The sequence below is a fragment of the Heteronotia binoei genome, chromosome 20 (genome assembly GCF_032191835.1).
Source record: "Heteronotia binoei isolate CCM8104 ecotype False Entrance Well chromosome 20, APGP_CSIRO_Hbin_v1, whole genome shotgun sequence".
In the NCBI taxonomy this organism is placed as follows: domain Eukaryota; kingdom Metazoa; phylum Chordata; class Lepidosauria; order Squamata; family Gekkonidae; genus Heteronotia; species Heteronotia binoei.
In genome coordinates, this window is record NC_083242.1 from 2564679 (window position 1) to 2583404 (window position 18726).

General features: G+C 47.4%; 1 protein-coding gene across 1 annotated transcript in view; it reads right to left on the reverse strand.

Moving 5' to 3' along the window:
* Nucleotides 1-315: 315 nt before the first annotated feature.
* MSLN (mesothelin) overlaps nt 316-18726 on the reverse strand; it is a 31016-nt gene continuing 12605 nt past the window's right edge. The window contains exons 8-17 of the mRNA XM_060261009.1: nt 18451-18641; nt 17220-17310; nt 16093-16210; nt 14976-15154; nt 13871-14008; nt 11053-11186; nt 9006-9136; nt 6934-7028; nt 4375-4561; nt 316-410 (exon numbers count right to left, since the gene is read on the reverse strand). Of these exons, the coding sequence (XP_060116992.1) occupies nt 316-410; nt 4375-4561; nt 6934-7028; nt 9006-9136; nt 11053-11186; nt 13871-14008; nt 14976-15154; nt 16093-16210; nt 17220-17310; nt 18451-18641 (1359 nt within the window). The remainder of the gene's footprint in view (nt 411-4374; nt 4562-6933; nt 7029-9005; nt 9137-11052; nt 11187-13870; nt 14009-14975; nt 15155-16092; nt 16211-17219; nt 17311-18450; nt 18642-18726) is intronic.

The following is an 18726-nucleotide window of genomic DNA, read 5'->3' on the forward strand; positions in this document are numbered from 1 at the left end:
TGCATCATTCCTTCCCAGCCTGGCATTTGACTTCCCAGAGCCCAGGAGGTCCTGAATTCCCACCAAATAGAACAGGCCTATTTTGCAAATTTGCATTGCCCCTGTGCGAGTGGCTGAGAAATGGTTTCCAGCGTCCCCCTTTTCCTTACATGGCAGGTAAGAGGGATTCTTTTTCCTTTTGCCCAATTCCTTTTCTAGTCCCCCCACCCCACCCCACCCGGTGCATTTCTGTTTCCAGATCTGAGAGTCCGTCGAAAAGGGCAGCCGCCTGTTTGAGATTGGTCTCTCCTTGTTTTCTTGAAAGCTGGGGGGATTTTATGAAAGGAAGGCGCTCAGCGACAGAGTCAGGAGAAGCGAGGGGAAGAGATGCAGGCTGAGGGCGTCAGCAGCCCCGGATGTCTTGGGAGGTCCTGGTGGAAAGAGAAGGGGCGTCAGTGGGTTGGCCACGAGCAGGGTGCCACTGGTCCACGTTTCCACCCATGTGGGGCAGACGGTGCCCCTCGGGGTGGAGAGCTCCTATCTTCCTAGTCTGCAAAACAAATTAACACAAATGAATACTACCTGTCCTCATACCTTTTCAGAAACATAAGAGGAGGCTTGTTGGATCAGGCCAATGCCCCATCCAACCCAACACTCTGTGTCACACAGTGGCCAAAAAACCAGGTGCCATCAGGAGGTCCAACAGTGGAGCCAGGACGCTAGAAGCCCTCCCACTGTGCCCCCCCAAGCACCAAGAATACAGAGTATCATTGCCCCAGACATAAGAACATAAGAGAAGACATGTTGGATCAGGCCAATGGCCCATCCAGTCCAACAATCTGTGTCACACAGTGGCCAAAAAACCCCCCTAGTGCCATCAGGAGGTCCATCAGTGGGGCCAGGACACTGGAAGCTCTCCCACTGTGCACCCCGAAGCACCCAGAATACAAGCATCACTTGCCCCAGACAGAGTTCCAACAATAGACTGTGGCTAAGAGCCACTAATGGACCTCTGCACCAGGTGCTTATCCAATCCCCTCTTGAAGCTGGCTATGCTTGTAGCCGCCACCACCTCCTGTGGCAGTGAATTCCACATGTTAATCGCCTTTTGGGTGAAGAAGGATTTCCTTTTATCCGTTCTAACCCGACTGCTTAGCAATTTCATGGAGTGCCCAGGAGTTCTCGTATTGTTAGAAAGGGAGAAAAGGACTTCTTCCTCTGCCTTCTCTATCCTGTGCATAATCTGGTACACCTCTATCCTGTCACCCCGCAGTCGACATTTCTCCAAGCTAAAGAGCCCCAAGTGCTTTAACCTTTCTTCATAGCCAACCCTTTGAATGTATGAAGACTGTTTCCATAACCTGCCCAGACTTGCCTTAAGGAAACCTGGAGACTAAAGCGCAGCTCAGCCTAAGGGAAGGGAAGGGCCCCCGCAGCCAGGAAGAACACCCCATTCCACAGCCCCTCACCCTCTTCCTGGCCCTCCCCAAAGCCCAGCTGCAACCAAAGCAGGGTCAGCATCCTGTCTGTGACCTGCCTGCGTCCCGCATTCCAGACCTGATGGGCTTCTGTCTGCATCCTCTGACCCGGGACCATCAACCTCCCTTTCCTGCACTCTGCCTCCAGCGTTTTTGATAAGGGTTACTCGTGAGTCATGCCCAAGGAGGATACTTTCCCCTTCTCCTTTCCCTGGCCCCTTAAGGCAAAAAGAGAGCCAGCGTGGGGTAGTGGCTGGAGCCTTGGACTTGGATCTGGGAGATCCAGGTTCGAATTCCCCAGCTCTGCCACTGAAGCTGAGCCCAGCTCCCCACTCTTGAGCTAACCTACCTCACGGGGTCGTTGTGAGGACAAGAGAACAACACAAACCGCTTTTGAGCACCATAAGGGAGAGAAGCGGGGATGCAAACTAAGTAAAATAAAATATTTTTAGAAGCCAAGCTTGGGGGGCTGGTCTGTGAAGGGAGGGGCTTCACAAAGAGGACTGCGGAGGAGGAGGGTGGGGGTGCCAGCTTTGGACTGGGAAATTCCTGGAGATTTTGGGGGTGGAGCCTGAGGGAAAAGGGGTTTGGGGAGAGGAGGGCCCTCAGCAGGGGCCATTTTGTAGAAAAATAGGTGGTGGAGCTTATTAACATAACTCATTAGCATATGCTCCCCTCCTCCAGCCAAAAGATAGATAGATAGATAGATAGATAGATAGATAGATAGATAGATAGATAGATAGATAGATAGATAGATAGATGATAGATGATAGATGATAGATAGATAGATAGATATCTGATAGATAGATAGATAGATGATAGATAGATAGATGATAGATAGATAGATGATAGATAGATAGATAGATAGATAGATGATAGATAGATAGATAGATGATAGATAGATAGATAGATAGATAGATAGACGATAGATAGATAGATAGATAGATAGATAGATAGATAGATAGATAGATAGATAGATGATAGATAGATGATAGGTAGATAGATGATAGATAGATAGATGATAGATAGATAGATAGATAGATGATAGATAGATGATAGATAGATAGATGATAGATAGATAGATAGATAGATAGATAGATAGATAGATAGATAGATGATAGATAGATGATAGATAGATAGATAGATAGATAGATAGATAGATAGATAGATAGATAGATGATAGATAGATAGATAGATAGATAGATAGATGATAGATAGATAGATAGATAGATAGATAGATAGATAGATAGATAGATGATAGATAGATGATAGATAGATAGATAGATAGATAGATAGATAGATGATAGATAGATGATAGATAGATAGATGATAGATAGATAGATGATAGATAGATAGATAGATAGATAGATGATAGATAGATAGATAGATGATAGATAGATAGATAGATAGATAGACGATAGATAGATAGATAGATAGATAGATAGATAGATAGATAGATAGATAGATAGATAGATAGATAGATGATAGATAGATGATAGGTAGATAGATGATAGATAGATAGATGATAGATAGATAGATAGATAGATGATAGATAGATGATAGATAGATAGATGATAGATAGATAGATAGATAGATAGATAGATAGATAGATAGATAGATAGATGATAGATAGATGATAGATAGATAGATAGATAGATAGATAGATAGATAGATAGATAGATAGATAGATAGATAGATAGATACATTTTATTTGTATCCCGCCCTCCCCGACCAAGCGGCTCAGGGCGGCTAACAGCATAAAATTCGATACATACATTGTATAATAAATAACATTTAAAAACAGTTAATTAGATCCTTAAAATTCTAAAAACATTAATACATTTAGTGCAATCCAATGCAAGAAAGGAGAGCCCCGGGCAAGCGAGGCCTGCTTGGGCTAGCTAGTGGTCCAGCCAGCTCAAGCAGGCCTCGCTCCTCTGGGGCTCTCCTGGGCCACCCTGCCCCCCACTCAAGAGGTCAACAAGCCACCCACCGCCCAGAATCGCATAAGAAGTGGAGCAAGGGTGGTGCGGGCTTCTCCAGGGGCTAATGAGGGCTGCTGGAGGCGTGGCAAAGCCCCTGTTGGCTGGCTGGCTGCCCGCTCTCTTAATCCAGGGATTGTTATGCAGCTGCACTTACTATTCCAGGGGTGGCCAATGGTAACTCTCTAGATGTTTTTTGCCTACAACTCCCATCAGCCCCAGCCATCGGCCATGCTGGCTGGGGCTGATAAGAGTTGTAGGCAAAAAACATCCGGAGAGCTACCGTTGGCCACCCCTGTACTATTCAATGGACAAGGGAGGTGGGGAGGAAGAGGGGGAACCCTCAGAAAGGTTCAGGAGCTGTGCTCCTGTGAGCTCCTGTTGAATTTGAGGCCTGGGCCTCAGCAGGATATAATGCCATAAAGTCCACTTTCCAAAGCAGCCATTTCCTCCAGGGGAGCTGATCATTGTAGTCTGGAGTTCAGTTGCGAATTGCGATAATGGGAGATCTCCAGGCCCCTGGCAATAGGGTGCCTCCCTCTCGTATGGAATGTTGTTAGGATAAAAGAGGAGAATAAAGCACTGCCCTGAACTACCTGGATTATAACTCCCAGGGCTTCTGGTGTACAAAAAGCCCAGCAGGAACTCATTTGCATGTTAGGCCACACCCCCTGACATCACCATTGTTTCACTCGGGGGGTTGTAGGAACCCCCCCAGCAGCAACTCATCTGCATATTAGGCCACACCCCCTGACACCAAGCCAGCCGGGACTGCGTTCCTGAGCCTTCCTGCTAAAAAACAAGCCGACAACTACAGTGGATAAATAAATAGTTTAAAAAGGGAATGTTTGCAGTGATCCCTAGATTTTGTTCCTAATGTTGGAGAGCGTTTCGTTTCCCCCGTCCCCTAAAAGCGAATACTATGGTTTCCTTACTTTTATTGATGGGTGTGATATTTATATATCCTCCTGGAGTCCCACCCCTGAGTCCAATGCCCAGCTGGTCCAGTTCCGATTGCTTCTGTCTGGCAATCCAGTCTTTGACAGGGGATTCGTTTTCCTTGTTCTTTAGATCCGGCAGGTTCCTTCCCAGCAAGCCTTCGACATCGGAAGACTTTAGGTCCTGTGTGTTGAGGAACAGAGAAGAGGTTAAGCCCAGAGCATCAGAATTTCACACTGCCAAAATTTTAGCACGCTCCAGTATCAAAGTGGACAGCGAGAGGGGGAGGGGGTGGCTTGAAATTATCTTAGAATCTGAGACTCCAAATAAGCTGAATCTCTCGAACTGGAGAGTCTCGCTAATAAGACGTGAGCCCCGTTAGTCGTGGTATATTGTCCTCTATGAAACCCCTTTCAAATTATTGTTATCAACTTCAGGACCTCAAACTTTGTAGAACCTTTTCGCCAGCCGTATTCGATGTCCTTCCCTCAGCAATTCTAACTGGAAGGCTTATTGGCATTCCCTTTTCCAACAGACAGTCCTTGTCTAAGTACAGCCATAGAAACAGTTTTGCACGTCTTACGCAGGGGTGGCCAACGGTAGCTCTCCAGATGTTATTTGGCCTACAACTCCATCAGCCCCAGCCATCAGCCATGCTGGCTGGGGCTGATGGGAGTTGTAGGCAAAAAAGCATCTGGAGAGCTACCGTTGGCCACCTGCATGGAATGCCCTTATTATTCTTTTTTTTTTTAAACTTTAAATTTTTTATTAATTTTTCAACTATAACCAACAACCTTAATACACTCTAAACAACAAAACAATTACAATAAAGTACATAGCTTATCTTCATGGCATAAGTACTATTGAATCTAAGCAGAGCACCACTACCGTTTTCTATCCTTTCACAGTGTTGCATATGTCATCCATATTTCTAATACATTATCATTCATTATATAACATAGGATTTGGGGAAAAATTCTTCAATAGTATGAGAAAGTAATATATTTCTTTGGAATATGCTTTTCAAAGTCTTCATCTGAGTTTATATATTTAAAAAAGGGGAACCATTTCTCAACAAAATTATTGTTCTTCTGTTGTATATCAAATACCCTTATTTGTATGGCTAATTTGTCTAAAGCTGCTACTTCCATACTTTGGACATCCATTGCAGTTTGTTGGGAGACACATCTCGTTCAATATTGGGCAATCAAAAGTTTGGCCGCCATCAAAAGAAGAGTTGCTGCCCTTATTATTCTAACATTCAGCAGAGTATTTTATCTCTGATTTTGTGGCGTCTCTGACTGACCTGCTTCCTACAAACTAATATTCCTTCTCAATAATTCTGAAATAAATGTCACTAAGAGTGTGGCAGGGTTTTCTTCAAGCAGTTGTTTATTTATGTAGTGACCGTCTTAAATTAACGTCGGGCTCATTTTATGTTGATGTATTTTATACTGAGTTAAGTGTCTTAACTATAGGAAAGGAAAGGTCCCCTGTGCAAGCACCAGTTGTTTTCTGACTCTGGGGTGACGTTGCTTTCACAACGTTTTCGTGGCAGACTTTTTAGGGGGTGGTTTGCCATTGCCTTCCCCAGTCCTCTACGCTTTCCCCCCAGCAAGCTGGGGGACTCATTTCACCGACCTCGGAAGGATGGAAGGCTGAGTCAACCTCGAGCCGGCTACCTGAAAACCCAGCTTCCGCCAGGGGTCGTGAGCAGAGCTTAGGACTGCAGTACTGCAGCTTTAACACTCTGCGCCACAGGGCTCTTTGTCTTAACTATAACAGTGCCCTTATTAATGTTCATCTGACTGAAATGTATCCTATGGCAATAAAGGTAACTGAACTGAAACTCCAAATGCTGTCAGTTTTGAAGCCTGGAACAAGCTGCAAATATTGGACTTGAATCCAATCTGTCTGAGCTTCCATTGCGACACAATGCATCAATGGTTTTTTGGAACACATATATGAACATATGAAGCTGCCTTCTACTGAATCAGACCGTCCTTGGTCCATCAAAGTCAGTCTTTGCCTACTCAGACTGGCAGCGGCTCTCCAGGGTCTCAAGCTGAGTTTTTTCACACCTATTTGCCTGGACCCTTTTTTAGTGGAGATGCCAGGGATTGAACGTGGGGACCTTCTGCCTACCAAGCAGATGCTCTGCCACTGAGCCATTGTCCCTCCCCTTAAGTCAGTATTGTCTACTTAGACTGGCAGCAGCTCTCCAGGGTCTCAAGCTGAGGTTTTTCACACCTACTTGCCTGGACCCTTTTTAGTTGGAGATGCCGGGGATTTGAACCTGGGACCTTCTGCTTACCAAGCAGATGTTCTGCCACTGAGCCACCATTCCTCCCTCCAGAACTGTCTACTCAGACTGGCGGTGGCTCTCCAGGGTCTCAAGCTGAGGTTCTTTACGGCTACTTGCCTGGACCCTTTTGAGTTGGAGATGTCGGGGATTGAACCTGGGACCTCCTGCTTATCAAGCAGATGCTCTGCCACTGAGCCACCATCCCTCCCCTAACACCAACTGTTGCGTAAAGCGAGGATCCCCCACATACCAGGATGGCACACTTATTCAGCCCCATGAACGTGCTGATGTCCATGTCGACACCATCTTTGCTGAGGGCTCTCAGATCGACTCCGGGAGCCCCTCCTGGAAGGAAGGGGAGAGATGAACGTGAGTTTATCAGCCTTCCAGACTGAACATGGTCTAATGCAGGCATGTCATTTGTTTTGAGGGCCGAATCTGACATAAATGAGACCTTGTTGGGCCGGGCCGTGTGTGTCATGAAATGTAATGCCAGGTAGCAGAGAGATAAACTTTATAAAGGACACAGAAAAACACAATTAAAGATTTTTTAAAAACCCTGAAAATAAAACATGCTTAAAACATTAGCACTCGTTGGTCTTAAAGGTGCTTTCTTTGTATCTCTCCCATGGGATCCAAGGAACTGGGCAAAGGAAGCTCTGGCTCTTTCCTTCCTTCCCCAGGGGACCAGGAGGGAGAGGAGCCTCAGCCAACAGAAGGAAGAGAGGCTTGGCTCAGTAGCTCTGCCGTGCAATTGAGAGAGCCTGCCGAAGCAAGCTCTCCCCCCCCTCCAAGGAAGGACCCTCAGTCAATGGAGGACATAGAGGCTTTGCTCTGTAACTCCTGTGCGCTTGAGGAAGCATGGCAAAGCAAAAGAGAGGGAGAAGGAAGCAGATGACAGCCAGTTGCTCAGGGGCTGATAGGATCCCTCCAGGGGCTTGATTCGGCCCCTGGGCCACATGTTTGACATCCCTGGTCTAATGTGTCCTCTTCATTTCAAAATTCCTCCTTTAATTTCAAGTCTTACACATGGAGAGACTCTGGGGCTGTTTTTACACTCAGGGTTGATTCTGATTTTATGAGCATTGAATCTGCCTGCAGAAAACTCCTGTTCAAAAGTACTCTTGTAAAGTGAGGAGCAACTCCGGGGTGAAACCACTTTTGGTGCCAATTCAAGACAATGAGTGTCGATGATTTAAGATAATGCAAAGCAAGACAGAAGTGGCGGTGGTATGCAATGCAGATGAATATTTTAAATGTGACCCAAAAGAGAGGCTCTTCTGTCAAGTGCAGAAACAGCCTGGGACCGATTTCCCACTCACCTTACCCCACTCTCACGTCCCTCTTCTCAGCGGGGCTTCCTTCTGATTTCACACTATCTGCCCCGGGGCTGCAAGTAGCATCGGTGTTTTCGCACAGCAAACAGAAACTGGCTTTGAGTGGTTTCTGTCTGCTGTGCAAAAAAGCCAACGCTACCTGCAGTCCCGGGGTGGATAGTGGGAAATCGGAAGGAAGCCCTGCAGAGAAGAGAGACGTGAGAGTGGGGTAAGGTGAGTGGGAAATTGGTCCCAGGCTATTTCTACACTTGACAGAAGATCCTCTCTCGGTGCACATTTAAAATATTCATCTACATTGAGAAGAGGGATGAGAGAGTGGGGTAAGGTGAGTGGGAAATCGGTCCATGTCTCATCAGAGTTTCTGTCTTGGGACTTTATCCACATGGCAAGTACAAAATGTGATTTTCCACCATTTTAGCTGTGTTAGTCAATAGCACCAAAAGCATTTGGAAGGAAATGGAGCAAAAGCTCACCAGCAGTTGTTGTACCTTAAGGGAAGGGTTTTTCCACATTCTAATTTTCCTTACCGGTAAGCTTCTATTTCTTGATTTCTTTTCCTCTTCTACACGTGTTTGGCTCCTTCTAGTGGCTGATTTGATATGATACCTCTTTATGTCCAGCATCTCTCTCTACAGATTGAAATTGCTGGTTTTTGTGCCAGACAAAAACCAATGTAATATCAAATAGACCACTAGAGGGAGCAAAACAGGTGCAGAACAGGAAGAACCCCCCACCAAAGAAACAGGAACGTACAAGAGAAGGAAATGAGAATGTGGAAAAACCTGGAAGATGCCTGTCTGCCAGGTAACATGTGAAGAACAATGACTCATTTGTTCTGAGCTTTTCATTATCCACAGAACCCTGCACTTCTTTAAGATACAAGGGAAAGGAGTTCTTCATGGTCTAATTCTATCTTCGTTTCCAGACAACTGTGATACTCCGTTCAGAGAACAACTTGATTTTTCCAAGCGACGCGTCTACTTACCCAGGTATGGCTTGATGAGGTCATAATATTGCGGGGGGTTGTGTCGGTCTGAGAAAGCCCGCTTGGCTTTTGCATACAGGATATCTTTGGTGGTTTGGTTGCAGCTGGAAGGATCCAGGGATTTAGTACCGCTGCCAAAAAAAGACAAAGGGGATGAATACAGGAAGCCGGCAGAGTTGTCCATCATCTCAGCTCTCCCTTCCTTGATCTCTGACCTCTCTACTTCAGGTTGTCCAGGGGAAAAAAAGATGAAAGCTGCCCAAAACCCGAGTTCACTAGAACCGTGCAAAACAACTGGCCGCAAAACTCAGCTCCTCAGCTAGCTGGTAAATCTGCCCAGTGTCAAGCATGGGATCGCTTCCTTAGTAAAACTGTATTTTTCCACTGTTATTCTATTGTATTGCACATCAAAGCCATGTAACCTATTCTGTAGTTCTCACTAGTAGCAAATGCAGGAATGTCCGCTTTGAAGATAAGGTCTCCTGGTATACTTTCCCAGGGATAAACCTGGACCCAGGATGTTGCTAAACCGTAGGAATAGATAAAATAGTGAGAGTGTTAGTTTCACACGCCTGTGTTAGAATTCCTAAGATACCTTTGATGTGTCCCCTTAAAGTTAGTATTCTTGAGTTACACTGTATCACTTCCAATTTGGTATCTACCCAAGCACAATGGATTATCAATAAACCAATACTTTGTTTCAAAATCAACGACTGGTTATTTTGAGATCTAATGCTTGACACCCAGCAGATCCTGGATCTCAGCCTGGATCCCAACATGGCTTGATCATCCTTCAGTCAAGAACGAAATTATCAGATCCAGTGATTCGTTGGGCACGTGCTTTCTCCAAGACCTTTCTCTACCGTCTCCTAAGACTTAACACTCTCGAATAGAGCAACAAAACAAATAGACATAAGGATCTGTTCTGTATTATTGAGAATAGATAGGAATGGAACTTTTCTCCAGCACCGCAACAGAGCCTGCAAGACCTGTGGTCCAGGTGGACGGTTTGCATTGAAATGTGATCCTACAACTGTTTGATATTTGAAACTGCCTTATACTGGACCAGACCCTTGATCCAGCAAGTTCAGTATTGTCTGCTCAGACTGGCAGCTGCTCTCCAGGGTCTCTGGTAGAGAAAGGTCTTTACTGTCACCTCCTGCCTGGTCCTTTTTAACTGGAGATGCTGAGGGTGGAAGCTGGAAACTTCAGCGTGCCAAACGGGCTTTGTTACTAAGCTACAGCCCCAATATTTGGGAAACACTTCCTTTTGAGGTTTTGACTTAGAGGGATTCCTTGAGAGAACTACAGTCTTCTTGATTCTTACCCTGCCAAAGTGGACTCCTGCCAAATTTTATCCTTTGCACCTTGACTCATCTGCAGCAGAACATATGAACATATGAAGCTGCCTTATACTGAATCAGACCCTCGGTCCATCAAAGTCAGTCTTGTCTACTCAGACTGGCAACTGCTCTCCAGGGTCTCAAGCTGAGGTTTTTCACGCCTATTTGCCTGGACCCTTTTTTAGTGGGGTTGCCAGGGATTGAACATGGGACCGGATGCTCTGCCACTGAGCCACCGTCCCTCCCCAGAGGTCATCCCTAAATGGTACAAAGTAAAACGTTCAGGTTAAGAGAATTTTCTTGATTTCTCATCCCCTACACCACAATTAACAGGATGAATCTTTGGTTTTGATGTGTTTCAGTGGCCACAGAGAAGAGGCTGAACTGGAAAGTCCCAGGTTCAAAACTCACCCCTGCTATGAGGCAATATCAGGCTAGCAATCTTTTCAAAGCCTCACCACCTTCTCCCTCCGCAGTACGGAAGTAATAAAACTGCCCTGTCTTGCAGGGCTGTTGTTAGCGTTGCTGACAAAACACGTGAAGCCATTTGAACAGAGTCAAATGAATGCCAAGCAGTTGCCTGATCACCACTCCCCTTTTCATGGGGAGGCAGGGTGGGTGAGATTAAAGACCCCAGCCCACATTTGCTAAGCAGAAAATGGCCTTGGCAGCAAGGCAGAAAGGTGTTAAAGGGATTCACTCACTTGATGGCATTTTCATCAATCTTCTTTAACTGATCTGAATCCAGGAGGCAGATGTATTCGGTGCCAATCACGTTCAGGGCTGCAGCATCCAGGGGCCCCCCAGAATCGGTATATTGATGGATGATTGCGGCAGCCTAAAAGAAATGATTTCAAAGCCCCAAGACATCAGCCTGCTAGCCCCAAGGAAGACAGTTCTGGGTACAGCACACGGGGTCCTCCCGGGAGATTAGTTGACTCAGCTCAGCAAAGAGGGCCATTTTGATATCCAGTGTTGGGCTTTCCAGCTCAACGTTAGGAAGAACTTCCTGACAGTCAGAGTGGTTCCTCAGTGGAAGAGGCTTCCTCCTTGGGAGGTGGTGGGCTCTCCTTCCTTGGAGGTTTTTAAACAGAGGCTAGAGGGCCATCTGACAGCAATGAAGATCCTGTGAATTTAGGGGGAGGGGTTTGTGAGTTTAGAGTGGTTCCTCAGTGGAACAGGCTTCCTCCCCGGGAGGTGGTGGGCTCTCCTTCCTTGAGGTTTTGAAACAGAGGCTAGATGGCCATCTGACAGCAATGAGGATCCTGTGAACTTAGGGGGAACTACTTGTGAATATCCTGCGCTGTGCAGGGGGTTGGACTAGATGGCCCTGGAGATCCCTTCCAACTCTGTGATTTTATTAGGAAAAACTTGTGGATTGTTAGAGCTATTCCTCAGTGGAACAGGCTTCCTCCTCGGGAGGTGGTGGGCTCTCCTTCCTTGGAGGTTCTTAAACAGAGGCTAGATGGCCATCTGACAGCAATGAAGATCCTGTGAATTTAGGGGGAGGGGTTTGTGAGTTTCCTGCATTGTGCAGGGGGTTGGACTAGATGGCCCTGGAGGTCCCTTCCAACTCTGTGATTCTATTAGGAAGAACTTGTGGATCGTTAGAGCGATTCCTCAGTGGGACAGGCTTCCTCCTCAGGAGGTGGTGGGCTCTCCTTCCTTGGAGGTTTTTCAACAGAGGCTGGATGACCATCTGAGAGCAATGAAGACCCTGTGAATTAGGCAGGTCATGAGAAGGAGGGCAGGAAGGGCTGCATCAGGGCTTTGTTCTTGTGGCCCTTCCTTGAGCACCCAGGGAAATGCTGGTTGCCACTTCGGGGTCAGGCAGCAATCTTTCTCCAGGCCAGTTTGGCCAGGGATCCTGGAGGTTTTTGCCATCTTCTGGGAATGGAGCAGGGGTCGCTGGGGATGGATGTGTGCACGGAGGAGATATTTGTGAATTTCCTGCATTGTGCAGGGGGTTGGACTAGATGATGCTGGAGATCCGATGTAATTCTAGGAGAGCTCTCGACTCAACCTAGAAGTTGACAACCCTAAAGGGTATCTTCTTGAGATCGTCTTATCACCAGCCAAGGTTATGAGTGGGAAGGGACAGCCTGCTTGCCTTAGCAGATCTTAATTGGGGAGGGGGGAGGGGAGAGACGGACAGCTACAGACCATCCTGGACGCAAGATCATATTTATGTTGCAATATCAAATGATACCACTAGGTGGAGGCAGAGCACACAACTTTTGTGTGCTGGTTAGTGCCCTAACTCAGAGATGACTGCTTTGTTTTAAACATCCGTAAAACTTTTATAAGAAATATTACACAGTGTTTTCTTCTGGATTTTGTTTTGGACAAATGTGGCTCCCTGCAACTTCCCACTGGGTGCTGGTGCTCACATGAAAAGGGAAAAGGCCATTGGTTCTTTGTCCTGGCAGCCCTGTCTGTGATGTGAGACCGGTTTCGTGCCTAGCACCACCAAAACGCATTGTGTGTTCCACCTCTCTGGGTGGCAGATTTGGGGTCTTCCCACCTTGTACTGAACACCATTCCCCCTCCCCTTTTCTCTTGGTACTCAACATCCAGACTAACAAAGAGTTCTGAGCTGCTCAAAAGTTGGCCCAGTTTTATGTTTTGGTGAGTTCTAATAAAAAGGTCTTGCATGCTTGTTGTTTTGGCAGTTTTTCTGGGGCCCAACAGGACTTTCTGTCTATAGTTGAAGGGCAGTGGAGATGCTGGAGGACATCTTTAAAACAAGAGCTTTATATGCATTATTTCCCACTCTTGTGTGTTCTTGTTGCATCAGGAGATCCCCCCCTTCCAATCTTGTCCCCCCCCCCCTTCCACACTTGTTTTCCTCAGGAGGTGGTGGGCTCTCTTTCCTTGGAGGATTTTAAACAGAGGCTAGGTGGTCATCTGACAGCAATGTGGATCCTGTGAATTTAGGGGGAGGTGTTTGTGTATTTCCTGCATTGTGCAGGGGGTTGGACTAGAAGACCCCGAAGGTCCCTCCCAACTGTGTGATTCTATGATTCTCTAGTGATTGATTTGATATTACATCATTTTATGTTCCTGTAGATTTAAATGTAGATGAGCCCCGTGGTGCAAAGTGGTAAAGCTGCAGTACTGCAGTCAAACTCTCTGCTCACAGCCTGAGTTCAATCCCAGCGGAAGCTGGGTTCAGGTAGCCAGTTCAAGGTTGACTCAGCCTTGCATCCTTCCGAGGTCAGTAAACTGAGTACCCAGCTTGCTGGGGGTAAAATGTGAAAACATCATGATGCAACGTCACCCCAGAGTCGGAAATTACTAGAGCTTGCACAGGGGACTACCTTTACCTTTACTTTTAGATTTAAACTGCAGGTTTTTAGGCTGGACAAAAAGCAATGTAATATCAAGTTGACCACTAGAGGGAGCAAAAGACATGGAGAACAGGGGGGAAAAAGAGAAAACAATTCTGGGGAAGAAGAAAAGGAGGTTGGGGGATGCCCCCAAAGGCCTCAGGGTTTAAGAAGCAAAGATCTGCTTTCTTACCTTCTCAGGCGAAGGGACGTTCTCCAGCAGTGAAGCGAGTGTTTCAGATGAGTTGAACTTCCACATTTTAATATCCTCTGGGTCCATATAACTTAGCAATTCTCCAAGGTCGCGGAGTACCGAATCTGGATATCCAGTCTATGGGAATTCACAGGGAAAACGGAATGTTTGTGAATGACCCTCAGCATCCCCTGCTCCACATACCAACCCCTTTCGCTGGATGATGGATACAAAAGAAGGAGCCACCCTAGTGGAAGAGATCCAGCGGTCCCAACTTCCTGCCTGCGGGCAACATGGCGCCGACATCTTGGGTGGCACCTGCCAAGTGTTTTTAGAAAGTGGGTGGGGCCACGCGGGGCTCCTGCCCAACAAGGCTTTTGATTGGCTGTGCAGGTTTTTAAAAAAGCAGAGCTCTGTGCAAAGACCTTCACCGCATGCTTGAAGATAAACTGTGGCAGCCATTTTGTGGCTGGCTCCGCCTCCTGTGGGAGCCATCTTGGGACTACCCCAACCACCCTGTGTCAAAATCCTAAAGGTCCCTGTGGCCTGGAAAAGTTTGGGGACCCCGGCATAATCCAACCTAAGAAAATGGACTCCATTCAACGCTGCCTCATGAAGCCCATGGTCTATACCGGGGGTGGCCAACGGTAGCTCTCCAGATGTTTTTCGCCTACAACTCCCATCAGCCCCAGCCAGCACGGTTGATGGCTGGGGCTGATGGGAGTTGTAGGCAAAAAACGTCTGGAGAGCTACCGTTGGCCACCCCAGGTCTATACTACATTGTACAGCTGCTTGCTGTCAGTAAGACCCAGCTATGTTGTATTTGCCTCATTTAATGCTTCATGTCAATACTCAGGTTTTGTTTCAGTTCTGTTTCTGTTCTGCTACAATCCTATTTAGCTGTTTCCTGATAGTCCCTTCCTGTCTATTGTACCGACTCCTATGGTGTAATCCCCCTACGTGCCCCAGTGAGAAAGGCGGGCTACAAATAAAGGAATTATCAGTTCTGTTTGTCCCTCTGAGCCCTGGGCGCTCCGGACTGGAGTTTGGCCTGATTCCCACAATTTCTCCTGGCCCCCCCAATGTCAATCAAATTCTTCCCAACCTCATTCAGTTTTTTCCTTAACAGGTCTTTAGTCCAAGGAAAGGAAGACAAGTATTTCAGATTCCTCTTCAAGACGTCCTTATCCAGACAGGCATCCAGCTCCTTATCGGTATACTCAAGAAGCAGAGATTCGTCCTGAGCTATTGTGTCGTTAACTTCTCTTTTGCCAGGTGCACACTCTGCAGAGACAAGGTGCAAAAGTCAGCTGCGGTCAGAGAATTTCTGCATTTCACTGGCCCAGATAGGATTGCCTGGTTGGGAAATTCTGGGAGATTTGCGGGCGGGGCAGAGCCAGAGGAAGAAGGTGTGATTTCGGGAGGGAATAGGGTTGCCGGGATCAATTCAAGAAATATCTGGGAACTTTGAGGGTGGAGCCCGGAGACTTTGGGGGCAAAGCCAGGAGCAAGGTTGTGACAAGCATGACTGAACTCTGGAGGGAGTTCTGGCCATCACATTTAAAGGGACCGCACACCTTCCTTCCATTGGAAATAATGCAAGATAGGGGCACCTTTTTGGGGGGCTCATAGAATTGGACCCCCTGGTCCAACCTTTTTGAAACATGGAGGACATTTTGGGGAGAGGCGTTGGATGCTACGTTGCAAATTTGGTGCCTCAACCTCAAAAAACAGCCCCCTCAGAGCCCCAAGATACCTGTGGATCAATTCTCCATTATACCCTATGGCAGGGGTGGCCAACGGTAGCTCTCCAGATGTTTTTTGCCTACAATTCCCATCAGCCCCAGCCAGCAGCCATGCTGGCTGGGGCTGATGGGAGTTGTAGGCAAAAAAACATCTGGAGAGCTACCGTTGGCCATCCTTGCCCTATGGGAATTGGTCTCCATAGGGAATAATGGAATGCCTGGCGGACATTCCCCCACCTCCGGCGCGCTTTCTGATGACCCTGAAGCAGGGGGAAGGCTTCCAAACTGGGGGATCCCCTGCCCCCACCTGGGGATTGGCAACCGTGGGAGGGGAGGGACCTCAGCAGGGCGCAATGCCCCTCTCCCCACACTGCCACCCCACGGCGGGACTACATTGCTATTTTTTCCCTTTAGAAATGGCTGCCAAGATGCAGTCACAAGGGGGTCAGAACCGAGTCGAGTTTGGTCTTGGCATACCTGAATCTGAGGAACGTCTGAATCTGGGAGACGGGAGTTTTCTCACTAAGGTGGCCAAGTCGTTTCTGGGCAGGTGTGGTTTGCGTTGGAAGCACTTCAGCCGTGGCATCAAGACGCTCTGGAAAAGGAACATCAGACGGTGTCACCCAGGCTGGGGCCTTGGACAGATCTTGCGCGATCCTGTCAGGTGGGACAGAAGTCGCTCTCCTGCACCAAAGGTAGGGATGCCAGCCTCCAGGTGGGAATTTCTCAACCTGGAGCAGGCAACCCTCTGCTGCGACTCAGATGCCGGGACCAGGTGTTGTGGGATCCAGCCCACACACTGGTGATAAGAGAAAGATTTACGTCAAAAAGAAAGCACACACACACTCAAGGATACACAGGGAGGCGCCTGGAAAAAGTTATCAATTGTTGCGCAAATCAGTCAGAAGCTTCTTCATAATTCAAAAAACTCTTTATTCACTTCTTGGTACATTCTTAGTTCCTTCAAAAGACCCCTCCCAATACCGAGGGCTGCCTTTTATATCTTTCATAACCTCATAACATTTCACTTGCTCCAGCCAATTAATCATCAGTGTCTGGCCAGCGTGACCACAAATAACGCCTGCGCAAATATCAGACAAACTAACAAGTTTGTCTGATAACACTAACAAGCCTGTATGAATTACAATCTGTGGCGCAGTTTAAATTCTCTGCTGTTCTCAAGCTTGCATTCCAACACATCTTCTCTGTACTTAAACTGAATGAATCCCCACACCCCCACCCCCTGCTGGCAGCCAGAGGGAACCAGACCAGCAACCCTAAAAGGCAGCATCTGGATCTGCTCTCCTTGGGGTCTGGCAGGGAACAAAAAAAAGTACTTCCCCCCTCCAAGTAGAACACCACACCATAGATTGAGGGTCTATGTTGGGAAATTCCTGAAGATTAAAGGCTGGGGAGGATGGGGTTCAGAGAGGGGAGTGCAAGGCCACGGAGTCCACCCTCCCAAGCATCCCTTTTCTCCGGGGGCTGATCTCTGAAGTCGAGCTGGGATTCCAGGAGATCCCCAGGTCCCACCTGGAGGTTTGGCATCTCTGCCTGGGGCCGTGCCACAGAACCTTCATCACGTAGAGTGGATGAAAACTTACCCTTGGGATTTTTTCCAGGATGCAGCGATCAAAGATGAGGAACAAGCTGCCCAGTTCTTCGAGGGTGCTGGGGGTCCACTCCGATGGGGGCCTGGGAGGAGATCAAAGGAATGGAAGAGCTTGAGAAGGGAGGGAAGCCCCAAAGCCTCCGAAAAGCGCTGTGTACATTTGGCAGAAAGCTTCAGCTGGGGGGCTGTGAAGCCTCCAGGGGCGTTTCCCCCTTTGGGAGCACTTTGAAGACTTCTGCAATAGCAGGTGAACCTTGGCCAAAGGTCAGGCCTTCTGCTAAGAGGAAAGGGAATGGTCACCAGTCCAGCACTCTTTCTGCAGCCAGCATTGCAAAAAGGAGGAGGAGGAGGAAGAAGAAGAAGATACTGAATTTATATCCCACCCTGTACTCTGAATCTCAGAGTCTCAGAGCGGTCACAATCTCCTTTACCTTCTCCCCCTCCCTGCCCCACAATAGACACCCTGTGTGCAGTGTACCCTCTAAGCTGTTAGTGTAAGCTGGCTCACAATTTTTTAGCCTCCAGCTCACACATTTTTGTCTCAGCTCTGAAAAATGGCCTTAGAGCAAACTAATTAATGCAGCAACTCACAACTTTAAAGCCAGTAGCTCGCAACTGTAACGCCAGTCGCTCACAAAGTAGAATTTTTGCTCACAAGACTCCACAGCTTAGAGGGAACATTGCCTGTGGTGGGTAGGTGGGGCTGAGAGAGCTCTCCCAGAAGCTGCTCTTTCAAGGACAACTCTTGTGAGAGCTCTGGCTGACCCAAGGCCATTCCAGCAGCTGCAAGGGGAGGAGTGGGGTATCAAACCCGGTTCTCCTAGATAAGAGTCTGTGCATTTAACCACGACACCAAACTGGCCCTCTCTTGAAAGTTAGAGGGCTCGAGATTCTCCCTTTAGAATCCAATGAAGGGATGGGATTTTTCGTCTGGATTTTTGTGCTTAAACAAACCCTTCGCCATCACACCTCTGCAAATCCATTTACAGCCTGCAGCCCACAAATGTAACCTTTGCGATCGTTGTGGACGCGGCAAGTTCCATTGAGAGAGCGATTTTCCATACAAACCCAAAATGTCAGTTGCAGAATAGGGTTGTAATAATTCTGATACCTGACTTTTTCCTTTGCAGGCTGAAAGAAAGGGCTCCTGGCAACTAGCTCAAAGGTGTAACTTCACAAGAACAGAGCTTTTCGCTTCCACAGATCCCAACAGGTGAACTTACCCCAGAGGAGTGTTTCCGCTGCAGAGGACAGCCTGGATAGCTTTGACTTGGTCAGGACTGAAGGACCGACACTCCGGTAACTGTTTCAGCAGATTCTTGCCGGAGGTTTTAAAGTACTTGGCACTGAGGTCGCAGGCCAAGCGGCCCAGAATTTCGGCATTTTCCCTGCTCACGTGCGGCCCAGAGATTTTCTAAAGAATTATTTGAACGGGATGTTAATTAAACAGGGAGGGGGGGGGGGAATTGTCAACTGAATACAGAATTTTTTGTGGATTA